The sequence below is a fragment of the Varanus komodoensis genome, unplaced genomic scaffold (assembly GCF_004798865.1).
Source record: "Varanus komodoensis strain SLA01 unplaced genomic scaffold, ASM479886v1 scaffold4, whole genome shotgun sequence".
NCBI lineage: Eukaryota > Metazoa > Chordata > Lepidosauria > Squamata > Varanidae > Varanus > Varanus komodoensis.
Window position 1 is genome coordinate 46643447 of NW_025335941.1, and position 13115 is coordinate 46656561.

Consider the following 13115-nt stretch of genomic DNA (forward strand, 5'->3'; position numbering starts at 1 on the left):
TCAGGAGTTTGCAAACAGGAGACCATATGATTGTATTTGAGGCAGGCTTAGGATGGCAACTGAATTTTTGAGTGATTTGCAAACTGAAGCTAAATTCTAATATCCTTGCAGCGCCATTGCACTCTCCCACCATTGTCCTCCACTCACTAATATGTAGCCAAATTGCTTCTGGTCCAGGAGAGAGACTAGCCATCATAACTAGAATCTATTGATCACTTCAACTGACATTAATGTTCCTACTCCCCATTTAAGATTGACTCTACATAACTTAACTAGTGATTCCTGTAACATATCCAGAAGTACTTTGACAAAGACTTCCTTTTATATTTCCTGAGTCTCCCACCACTCAGCTCCATGGGGTGCCTTCAACCTGGGGGGCGGGGGAGAGAGAGATGAGAACAACAACAGCAACAAAATCCTTCTCTCCATCCACCTCACACCAAGCATCATTTCAGAAACCTCTTTCATTCCTACTCTTCCTGCTACTCTTGGTTTTCCTCAATTTATCACTCCAAAATGAACAGTTGTCCAGGCCAGTTGAATGATAAAAAATCATAAGAAGCGAGAACAGGTCCTTGAAGTGAATACCCAGAAGACAGACTGAGCAGATACACAGGTTTCCAGGCTACAGCCCCCATCCCAACCCATGGTAAGATATATTGGATGGCTACTCAAATTACAGTAAATATTTCAAAATTTGCATCTATCTATATAAATTGCTATATGCAGATTTTAGGCAAATATGTTAAAACTTCTTGGTGATGCATTTCCTTTTTTGTTGGTAAATGTATTTCCTTAGTAAGGGCAATCTGTAAGTGGAAGGGTGAAGCACCCTGAATTTATCTGCCTTGAAATCTTCCTCACTGACACATGCTCATGTTGGAAGCCTGTGTTTCTACTTTTTCCGTTGCCTAGCGTTGTGATCCATAACTTTTTGTGCTGCTCCTGATCACCTCTGAGAATCATTTGTGAAAAAACAGGGACAACAATGTTGTTGTTGTTGTTGTTGTTGTTATTATTATTATTATTATTATTATTATTATTAAACATTTCTATGCTGCCCCTTGCCGAAGCCTCGGGGCGGCTTACAACACAATAAAATACATTGAAATACAATAGAACATAATAAATTACCATTAAATACAAAAATACAAAAACTACATTGAGTTACAAACATAATAATATAAAATTAAAATTATCAGTATAAAATAAGTAAATAAATAATATAGGAGGAGAAAAGAGAAGGAAGAAGAAGTTGCCCTGGCCAGATCATATATGTTTTGAGCCATGTTTGCACAATGCTTAGATAGCATCTGCTCCTTTGTGTTTTGACAACATGAACAAAGGTGAATCTAAGGCTGAATCTAATCTAAGTTGAATCAGAAGCAAAGACAACAGCCAGGGGCTCTTTTTCTGTCTTAACTGAATATTTAATCTAAACATTTGGAATATGTGGGTGGGACCTTAAAGACTAACAGCTTTATTATGGCAGAAGCTTCTGTGGACTGCAGTCCAGTTGATCAGATGCATAAAATGCATGTTATCCTGTAATGTGCAGGTGTATATATGCACAAACACCATTGTCAAGTGTGTGTGTGATTTTACATTATGAGGTCAGAAGAAAATGAAATGGCAAAGGAAGTCCAGGCAGTGAGAATGACCTTTTTAACAGTGACCATTCACAGAACACTTGTTGGGTGATGGCACAGACATCCTTGCATGGATGAGCCGATTTAACATACCCAGCAATTAGAAAACCTCACATAAGTCTTGGTCCTAGTTCAAGCCATGGGAGATAAATTTGTCCTTCTTGGTGAACAGGGGCACAGATGTTTTGTATTGCAATAAGTCTTTGATGTTCCATTGTTCCAGGTGGCTTCTTTAAGGTTTGTAAAAGAGTGACCTGGGAGGTTGAAATGCTCCCCTCCTAGTGCCTGTACTTTCTGCATTTCATTTGCCTCTGACTTTGCTGTTTACAGTTTCCCTGCTGAACATGGGTTAAAATTGATGCATCTGATGAAATGGACAGCTGTGTGTGAGTGTTTCTGCTGTAATGAAACTATTAGTCTTTAAGGTATTGTTCTTTTTATGTTGTCATGGGGGTTGGTATGAGGAAGATCTTTTTAAAAGGATTCCATTCATGTAAACATTCACTTAAAGCCAAGATTTCAGTATAAATCCTGTTTTCATAGAATCAGAGAAAAGTAGAGTTTGAACGGGCCATGAAGGCCATCAGGTCCAACCTCCTGCTGTTGCAGGAAACCAATTTAGACCATCCCACTCAGACGACTGTCCAGTTTCTTTCTAAATGTCTCCAGTGTGGGAAAGCCCAAGACCTGTCTAGATAACTGGTGCCACCCTCAGATTGCTCTGACAGTGAGGAAGCTTTTCCTGATGTCCAGCCTGAATCTGGGTTGCTGAAACTTGAATTGATTATTCTGTGTCCTACACTCTGGCATTAGCAAGAAGAGATCTTGACCTTCCTCTTTGTGACAGCCTTTGAGGTACTGATAGAGGGATCTCATGTCCCCGCTCAGTCTTCTCTTCTTCAAGCATGTTCATTGGCATGTAACTCTCCGTTAAAGAGATTCTCTCTAACCTACTGTTGCTCACTCAGCACCTGCCTCGCAAACGAATCTATTCTCTTCTTGCCCCACATCGGTCTGCAGAAACGCTGTCAGTCAATTTTGGATACAATCTGCTCACCTTCATAATCTTGTACAACAACCTCATTCCCATCAGTCTGTTGGTGACTCTGGAAGTTGTGAAGTTTACTCAGGCTCTTTTTATAAACTGGGTAAGTTGTTAGACTGCGAAAGCTGGGGAACAGGTAAAACACATACACACTAAAGCATCAAGGGCTGCATTTATTTAAGCAAATTTAAGTATGAAAATATTTCATAATCTTGGCATCTGTGGTTGTAAACTGGAAAGTGGGGACAGTGATCGCAGCAAGAGTTTAAAGCTTCCAGCATCTGAAAGAAGACACACTTTGCTGGATTGCTGGGAAAGCTTTTAATATGCAAAACCAATACGGATTTCTTGAGTCTGTGGGCACAAACCCCATCTGTCTGGGAGTTCACTGTGGGTGGGATCACATGAGCCATGATGGCTTACTTTTCCTCCCTGCATGTGTCATGCACAAGTTGCACAAGTAGCACAATTACTCTTGTTGGGCATGGACCACCCTGAAAACAGCAGCTTGTTCTAGGGTTTGAGGGTGGTTGTAAACTATTCCATCTACTTGCTTTCTCCAGGTTTGGGCAAGGGTAATTTTGCTAATTAGGTGGCTTGCATGGGTAGAGAGGGGAACATGCAGAAATACAGTAGTACCTTGGCTCACGAACTTAAACCATTCCAGGACTCTGGTCATGACCCAAATTCGTCATGAGGCAAGTTAAATTTCCCCGTAAGGTTCAGTGTAAATAAGATTAATCCGTTCTGTAACCATTTTTTTAAAATCTGAAAAATGTGAAGCAAAGTGACAAAGAACAACATGGCCATCTCCCCCTCCCCACCCCGAGCAGAAGCGCGGCCATCTCCCGTTCCCCACCATGACCAAGATTGCGCCTGTCATCAGTGCGCTGGCGGGGGGGGGGGAGATGGGTGCGATCACGGGCGCACTGGGGGAGAGAGATATGGGCACAAATGGGGCGTGCTTGGGGGGGATGGAGACGGGCGCTATCGTGGCCGAGATCGAGGTTGCGCTTGTGCAGGAAAGCTGGGTGCAGTCATGGACGCAATCTCGGCCATCTCCCCACTCCCCCCACCCCCAGCATGATCGGGGCCATCTCCCCACTCGGGGTGCGGGGTGGGGTGATGGCCGTGATCGTGCTGGTTGGGAAGGGGGAGATGGCCAAGATTGCGCCCAACTTTCCTGCAGGAGTGCGCCCGTGATCACACACATCTTCCCTGGATGAATGCAACTGTGATTTTGGCAATCTCCGCACTCGGGGGAGGGGTGGGGAGATGTCTGTGATCTTGGTTGCCATCCAACGCGGTGTTTGCAACCCACATCAAAATGTTCATGAAATTTTTGTTTGCGACACAATTTGGTTGTGAACCAAGGTGTTTGCGAGCCAAGGTACCACTGTATGACATGGTTAAGTTCTTCTTGGAATGTACCATTTTGTACACAGGTGGAGGAGCAACATGTGACTGTACTACCTTTAAAAAAAGCTTGCATGTCAAATGAAAAGGCTCCAGCCTTGCTTTCCACATGCAATGATATTATCTTACTTGCCTGAAGTAGGATAGCCTATAAAAGATTAAACCATAGGCTAATTAATCTGTGTATTTGACTTAACCCCCTTCTCTTTGCTATGTACAAAATTCCATAAAATAACTCCATTGTGAGGTCTGAAGATGAATTTACAGAATTTACATCCCACCTAGGTGTGTACCAAAACAGTCTGAGTTTGCAGATTTCCTGCCTGCTTCTGATGTTATGATTACAAATAGACCCCCACCTTTTTTGTAGGGGTAGTCATGGATGAACATGTCTCTGAGATAAACCTTGATTTGCACATTTTTAAAAATGCTAATGCAATATGCAGAAATTGATTAATTCTATAGAAATCACAGTAGAGCCACATGGTTGATCTACAAGCTAGGTCAACATTTTCTTTGAGCTGTCCACTATAGTCTTGAGTTCCCTTTTCCAATCAGTTGTTGCTTCCCCAAACCTGATGATACAGTTATTAATTTGCTTGACTAGAACCCTGCCTTCCCACCAAACAGGTTACTTGATGAGGCTTAAAATCATGTGAAACCAGGAAATTTTACTAAGTCCATCATTTTAAAAGTGCTGTGTTTTCAAGACAGCAAAAAGTATTAGCCTGAAGCTTTGGCAGAGCTTGGAAAGATAGGATACAGCAAGAAGTCTATGGAAAATAGTAGTGTAGATTAAACCTTGCACTTTTTACTTGCCTTTTAGGACATTGATATGTACTATAATGAAACAGATACACCTGCAATGGCCAGAACTTCAAATCTTAATGAGGAACTTGGCCAGGTAAGAATGTTAGAATGTAAAGTTATATGGGCGAGTTATGTAAAAAGTAGTCAAGGTCTTTGTGTTCTGTGTTTGTAATCTGTGCAACAGGCTTGAGGCATACCTGGAAACAAAGCTGGCGATTTAAAACCTGCAAGACCGTGTTTCTTCAGTGAAAGTTGTTGCAGCTTCTAAATCAGGGGCGGAGAACCTATAGCCATCCATACGTTGTATGCCTTCAATGCCTATCATCCTTGTCCATGGCAGCTGGGGCTGATGGGCCACCGGTTGTCCATTCCTGTTCTAAAGCATTATGAATCACAATGACTATTCATGTGATGGAGGTTTGATTGGATCCAGGGTGCTTCTTTCTCATTGACAGCATGACTCTGCTCCCAGAAGGTGCTTGCTCCTGATTTTAGGGGAACCCTTTCTGCCCAACTGCCTCCTGTTCAGCAGGGTCCCTGGATCTTCTGCATAGCATTTTCAGGAGGCTGAAGCAGTTGCTATGGGGAGCCATGGACAGGGAATTCCTGTTCTGTGCACAGCTGCCTCATGGTCAGGTAGCCGCTCAGAGTATCTTCCTTCCGGTGCAGTATTCACAGGTGCTGGCCTGGACTAGCTGTACACACCCAGGTTGGCCATCAGACTCACCTGGACTGGATGGGCTATGCAGTCCTTTCTGTGTAAGCTGGGACTTCTGGAACAACAAGGTCTTCCTTGTCCTGTCTCCATCACAGGTTCTGGATCACCTCTGGTGTAAATAAATGTTCAGAGTTTTGTGTCAGATTCTTGTTTAGAGTAAAATAAATACTTAACTCAGCTGAAGGACCGTTTTAAAAAATCAATCTTAATTTACGTCATTGTCTTCTTCCATTTATATACTGTCTTTGCTAAAAAAAAAAGTGATCAGCAATTTCAAAAAGTAAATACAGTAATAAAAAGGACATTGAAATTATGATTTTAATAATAATGCTAATCAGCATCAGCAACAATGAAGTTAAAAACTTTCATGTAAAACAGATCTTTGAACATTTCTGTAACTTCTTCACCCGCCTCTAACCCCTATGCTAATATTACTTCTGAGTAAGCTCCATTGTGCACCGTGTATCCTCCAGTGCATACTATTTGTCTTCTAGGTAAAATACCTGTTTTCTGATAAAACAGGCACCTTAACATGCAATATTATGAACTTTAAGAAGTGCAGCATTGCAGGTGTAACTTATGGGTATGTATGTATCATTTTCTATACACCATAGTATCTTAATGAATCAGTGTAATTAAAGTGACCAACTGTTTTAATTCTCTGTAAGGTATTTTGTTTGTTCATTTGAAAGAAAGGGAGGCCCAGGATATTTTTAATTCCTTGTTGGGGAGGATATGTTATTTAATACGAAATAACTAAAGTGTCAGTGATATGATGGTAGGATATGGTGATTAGATTTGTGGCTCTGACAGAGAGGATCTTATTCCAGGGTTATAGGCCTTGGCTGATCAAGAAATGAGAAACTCTTGCTGGACTTAATGTAGTGTGTGTTTAAGGTGGTGCCTTCCAGGCTTTCAGTTTCCTTAAGCTCCAACTAGAAACATAGAAACAAAGCGAGCTAGATGGGATCTCCCAGGCCATCTAGTCTGACCTGGCTCCAGCTGGCTCTGCTCATGACGTGCCTACCATGTGCATGCCCAGTCTGTCCTTAAACACCCTTCCTGGTGGGGCTTCCAGCACTTCCCATGGAAGCCCATTCCAAACCCTAGGGGTCCTAACCGTCAGGAAGTACTTCCTGGCATCCACCTTGAATCTTGGTTCCCTGAGCTTTGCTCCATTGGAACACGTCCTGCCCTCCACTGCAGGGAAAAAGGGTCACAACCCTCCTCTGTGTGACACCCCCTCACATACCTGTATGTAGCCATCCTGAGAACTTGTATAATAGGACGGCATACAAAAGCTTTAAATAAGCCAGTAAGTAAGTCACCAACAGGTCCCCACTGAGTCCCCTCTTCTCAAGGCTGAAAAGACCCAGTTGCTTCAGTCTCCCCTCATATGACTTACCCTGCAAGCAGTTGCATCCTTGTGACCCTTTGCTGCACCGATTCCAAGCTTGCATGCTAACGATCGGGCATAATGGGAATTAGTGTACAACAATAATTGGAGACTGCTATTTCCGTCTTGGGTTATTTGTTGCTACAATTTCCATAGAATGATAAGATATGCATGTTGAAATAAAGAATTGTTAAAATTAGGAGATACGGGGCTGCTTTCTTTCCACTGAAAAATTAATGAGGTGGTAGTAATGTACAGGATTTCTGCCTCAGTAAAGATGTACATAAATGACAGAGGCACTGAGAAGCTTGTCTATAGACAAGTTGTCAGCCCCACATTTTAACTCCTGCCCTTTAGCTTTAAGGCATTGCAAATAAAACTTCCCAGGTCATACCATCCTGATACAAATCTATGGTGCCCCTCCGCTTAAGACTATTGTGTACAGTTCTGGTTGCTGCACCTGGAATAGGCTACAGTAGAGTTGTCAGAAGTCCTGAAAATGGCAGCTAAGATGCTCAGGAGGTTGTAGTATCTCCTCTACAAGAAAGGGTCACCGTAGCTGTCATTGCTTAGCTTAGAAAAATGTCAAGTAAGGGGAGACATCACAGAGGTGTACAGAATTATGCATGACGTTAAGAAAATACGGTGACATTTTTCTCCTTTCCCATAATACTAGGACCTCATGGTCATCCAATAAAGCTGATGGGTGGGAGATAAAAGGGCAGGCAAAAGGAAGAACTTCTTCATAGCGGGTATAATTCAACTATGAAATTTGCTTCCATGAAGCATAGTGATGGCCAACGTTTTGGGTGGATTTATAAGGGCAGATTCGTGGAGGGGAAGGCTATCAATAGCTACTAGCCCTCATAGCTGTATGCTTCCTCCAGTATCAGAGGCAGTCTGCCTGTGTACACAATTTGTTGGGGAACTTGGGCAGGAGGGCAGCTGCCAGTGTAATTTTCTGCTAGTGGCACAGCTTCAGTTCTATAGAGTGGATGCATTTTCAGCCCTCATTTAACTGCTCTTTTACCTGCACAGCAGGTGCTTTGGAGCATTTCTGGTGTAATCTTTTCCTTCCAATCAGAGCAGACATGCCACCAATTAGGCCTATTTGTTTATTTTTAGTCACTTCCCAGAACTGGCAAGAGAATGTTCGTCAGAAGACTTCAGGTAAGGAAACAATGACATTTGGAGAAATGTTCAGAAGGAATTTGTTTTCCTTGTTGCAAAAATAAACAGTGAGGAGCAAATGTCTCTTGGGAGCTATACGGTGGTTCAGGTGGCAAACATCTGACAGATTTTGCTAAGGTATTGCCACTGGTGGCTTGTAGAGGCAGAATGGGAAAGGGATGAAAGCACGTAAGAAGAGGAAGGTGATGCCCAGGGGAAAGGGATACAAGATGCATTCCCATATGGCATTTCCTTCCCCAGCTTGGCACCCTCCAGATCTTTGGAATACAACTCCCATCTTCCCAGCCACTGCTGTCTAGGGATGATGGGAGTTTTAATCTGACACATCTGGAGGGCACCTGGTTGGCAAGTGCAGTCAGGTTAACTAGGGTTGTTAGAAAAATCTGCCATGGATTCAGAGGAGTGTGGATTTCTATGAATCTGTCCCGTGGATTCTACAGCAGACCAGCTTTTTCTGAGTCATGCAGATTCTGCAGCTTTGCAAACCAGTTCTTCATGTTGGGGGATTAGTGCTAATCTGCATTAGCTGGTGAACACAGGTGCATTTGTGCAAGTGTTTTCTTGGGCTGATGCACCAGGAAGTGTCTGTGCTGGGACAAGTTAGTACAAGTGGAAAGGAATTCTGGTAAGAATGCAGTGACTTCTCATGATTGTGTTCTCAGCTAACGTATCCTTCTTTTTATTATACTCTTAGTCAGCTTCCTCCTTCTACCAGTGAGTCTTGTGAATTTGATGACCCAAGGCTGCTGCAAAACATTGAGAATGATCATGTAAGGCTACTTGCTTCATTCTTTCACTGATGGTTCTTGTCATTGCTTGCTAAGGTCCCTTCTCTTCAGGTGGAAGATAAGCTCTAAAGCCTCTGATGCCCATCTCCTGTGCTGGAGGTATATCCCACTGAAATCTTGGTCATTGTAATATATGGGTTATCATGTTGTCTGAACCCAACTGAGATACCCATGGCGAACAGCCCACAGTTCACAACCCAGCAGCAAAACTTGGGTTCTTTTGATGGGTCGTTCATGGTTAGCAAGCCTTGAGGCAAGCACTGGAGGAAATAGGGTGGGGGATGCTGAGCTGCTTTGCTTGCCTTCTGCGTAGCTCCTTCTCCTGCCACACACCAGTTCCCCAAGACCTGACCAAGGGCTGATCCTTGGCAGGCTTTCCTGGACAGCTGGTTCCGAAACAGTGGTGCCACTATAGAGAAGGCCTCTGCCTTGGGCCCCATGAGACCTTACAACATGCATTACACATTTCTGGCACAGAGATTCTGCAGTTAATCTCAAGGAAATAATCAATCTTAGGAAGAAATAACCAATAACATAATTCTGGGCACTGAATTAGTATATTGTTTCTTTTCACAGAAGCATAGTTACCAGAGCCATCTCAAGGTCCTTTGGCATTTAGACGAGGAACAATTTCTCTCTCAGCCCTATATTGCTACAGCTATTAGCTCCTGAAAAGCATGGAATGAGTTCATGGGCTTCTAACCACTCAAATACTCTCAGAGGCTGCTTTTTCTCCAAAGTTATGGAACTGATTGGTTCTGCTCACTGTTTCATGCACTAGGGAACATAACTGTGATTTTAAATGGTCCACAGCTATAGCCTGGATCGGCCTGTGCAGCACGTTCCTTTCTGGCATTGCGAGCCTAGCCTGGCCACCGCTGTTGCTGCCTGCCTGGGGATCTTCTGATCCTATGGATCCCTTAGTGCCCCATGTAATTGTCTACTTTGCCTCTTCCTAGAAGTGGCCTAGTAGTTGCCAATAAGCCAACGGAAGCCAGGGTCTCAAAAAAGGAGTTTTGGAGCTGTTCTTTGTGTGGCTTGCATGTGCTCTGTATTTACTTAAGGTGATGGGTTAGGGGCCTTCAGATGCTGGTGGGCTGCAGCCGCCATCAGAGTCAGGCAGGATAGCCAGTAGTAAGGGATAATGAAAGGTGTCGTTCTAATAACCTCTGGAAGACCACAGATTCGCCCTGCCTATGTTAGGCAGCTGATGACACTCCGTACATTAAACACTAAGACGCCACACCTGATTCACCATTTTTCTTGCAAGAGTGGGAGCACTGATGTGATGAAGCTCTCGAGTCTCTGTAAAATTGAATGTGAAAACAGAGCTCTGAGTCAGGGTAATTGTTTGTGATTGACAAAAAGGGATCACAGGAATACAAAAGCTCTGTGTGTTCTCACTGTAGCACTCAAACGCAATACCCTGGAAACAACTGGCTGTGATCCAGAAAGTGGCATTCTGCACACGTAAGATGTAGCACGCGTGCATTTGGATTTTATCTCCTTGTTTCTAAAAAAAGCCACCTCCATACCAACTTGCTGTGTATCAGGATTTTCAGAAAAGGCCCGTCTCTGGAAACCATCAACAGGAGAAGCATATTAAGCATATGCAAAGGGCAAGGGCCTTTTCTGTGATGGCACCTCAAATCTGGAAAACCCTCCTTAGGGAAATTCAGCTGGCACTGACATGGCAATTGATTCAGCACCTGGTTGGGATTATTTTATTTGCTCCCAGGCATTTCAGCTGATGACATTACTTCTGCTTATTATCTAACTCACTCCATCATCATCATCATAATCATCATCATCATCATCATTATAATAACATTTCTATGCCGCCCCTTGCCGAAACCTCGGGGCAGCTTACAACACAATAAAATACATTGAAATACAATAGAACATAATAAATTACCATTAAATACAAAAATACAAAAAATACACTGAGTTACAAATATAAAATTAAAATTATCAGTATAAAATAAGTAAATAAAAATATAGGAGGAGAAAAGAGAAGGAAGAAGAAGTTGCCCTGGCCAGATCATATGTTTTAACAATTAAAATGATGTTTAAATAAAAAGGTCTTTACCTGGCGCCGAAAAACCAGTAACGACGGTGCCAGGCGGACCTCTTTGGGGAGTGAATTCCATAGGTTGGGCGCCACCGCAGAGAAAGCCCTCCTCCGAGTTCTTACTCTCCTAATTTCTTTCATGGAGGGTTCCCGGAGAAGGGACTCTCCCGCAGATCTCAAAGGGCGGTCGGGCATATACGGACGTAAGCGCTCGTTCAGGTAGCCAGGACCCAAGCCGTTTAGGGCTTTATAGTCATAATCAACACCTTGAATTGGGCCCGGGCTTCAATGGGAAGCCAGTGATTTCAGTGGGTGCTCTCTGCGGAGGGCTAGCACTGGATCCAGTCGGTTGTTGGCTGCCTTTCCATTTTACTGTTTGCATGATGGCTATTTGTATTATTTTTATAGTTCTGTATTTGTAATGGTGAATGATTTTCATGTTGTATATACCCCCATGCAGTTCATTTACTTAGATTTGGTACTGACGAAAAAGGTTGCAGCATTACAGTATCGTCTTAAATTTCTGAATGTTTTTGGAATTGGAAGTTGAAAAACTACACCCTGCACCCAGACTTGAATTAGAAAACAGGAAATAGGGTGATCTGCTCCATCCACACCCATGTGCCAGGGCATTTACAGATAACTCGGAATTCATGTTCCTGACATTTGGGTTTGGCATGCACCCAGGGAATCTATACAGCCCTGCTGCTGACACAGCATGTCAAAATGAGAACAATGGTGCTAATGGAAGAGCTGACATGAAAAGATGGCTGCCTATTGTTGCTCTAGAATTGGGTGGGTGGATTCCATTGTAAGCTCTGAAAATGGAAAGACAAAAGCAGAGTGAATAATTGATTATCATATGGGGAAACAGTGGAATGTCCTTCAGGTCTAGCTGTGGCAGGGAAAGTAAGATTATTTTCTGTGAGCTGACAAAGGTTGAAAGCAGAGGGTGTGAGAGTAGATGGATAGGTGATAAGCTTGTTCTTTTAGCAATAAAGGCCTGAAGCGACTGGCCCAGAAACAAAGAGGAGTGTTGGCTTTATCTGGAAAGGCTGTTCTTCTATTCTTACCTTGGTGGGTAAGATCCGAAAGTACATCTGGCTGAATTATCTGATATTTGCCAGTAGCTAGAAAGCCATACAAGGCACAAAATTAGAGTAGCAACACAGAATTCCAGCCACCTTTGCTGGCTTTTTAGCACAGGACTGCAGAACCTCAGGCCTGTGGGCCAGATTGGCCAGCTGGGTTCCTCTGATGGCCATACCTTCTTCCTCTGACCCCGCCCTTTCCCCCCAACACTGATTGTGGGACTTTGTGTAGTTTTCCCCCCATTCTAGAAGGATGAAGTGCATCTCCTAAGGCTTCAATACTGGCACTCAGAGCTTTAAGCTAAAACTTTTGGGAATGTTGGATATTTGGCTCCCACCACTGGAATGTGGCCCCTGAGAGCTTCCCCAAGCTGGTTTTGGACCCTTGAGCTGGAAATTGTTCTATACCCTGAGTTAGCAGTAGGATGCTGGAGACTGTCTTCCTTAACCCGGTGCCCTCCATATGTTCTGGAACACAGTTCCCACCATCTCAGACTCACTGAGACTGAAGGGAGTTGTGGCTAACCCATCTCGAAGGTCCCAGATTGTGAGAAGTTGGCTTCAAGCTCCTTCAGGATTACATGCAGACTGATTTCTCATTTGGACTAACTTGGGCCTTGCCTTGCAGCCTACAGCAACTCATATCCAAGAATTCCTCACTCTCCTTGCAGTGTGCCACACTGTTGTTCCAGAAAGAGATGGAAACACAATCATCTACCAGGCCTCTTCTCCAGGTGGGTCACTAACTCCAACTTTTGAGCAGGTGTCCCATAGCCGCGATCACAGCAGCTGGCCACCACTGAAGCAAGCAAAGCCAGGGAGTCCCTGCGGGAGGGAGCAGCCAGTGCAAGAAGCAAGCCAACAGGAGAGGGAGGCAATGAGCAGAAGCAGCAAAGAGGCATCCTTGAGGTGATCAGGAGCTGTCCGCGGCTCTCAGGCC

At 43.7% G+C, this 13115-nt stretch overlaps 1 protein-coding gene across 1 annotated transcript in view; it reads left to right on the forward strand.

Moving 5' to 3' along the window:
- The window catches only part of ATP8A2 (ATPase phospholipid transporting 8A2), a 433576-nt gene that overhangs the window by 93797 nt on the left and 326664 nt on the right, over positions 1–13115 (forward strand). Inside the window, exons 13-18 of the mRNA XM_044441796.1 lie at positions 2670–2797; positions 4937–5014; positions 6133–6221; positions 8160–8204; positions 8920–8995; positions 12804–12909. Coding sequence (XP_044297731.1) covers positions 2670–2797; positions 4937–5014; positions 6133–6221; positions 8160–8204; positions 8920–8995; positions 12804–12909 — 522 coding nt within the window. The remainder of the gene's footprint in view (positions 1–2669; positions 2798–4936; positions 5015–6132; positions 6222–8159; positions 8205–8919; positions 8996–12803; positions 12910–13115) is intronic.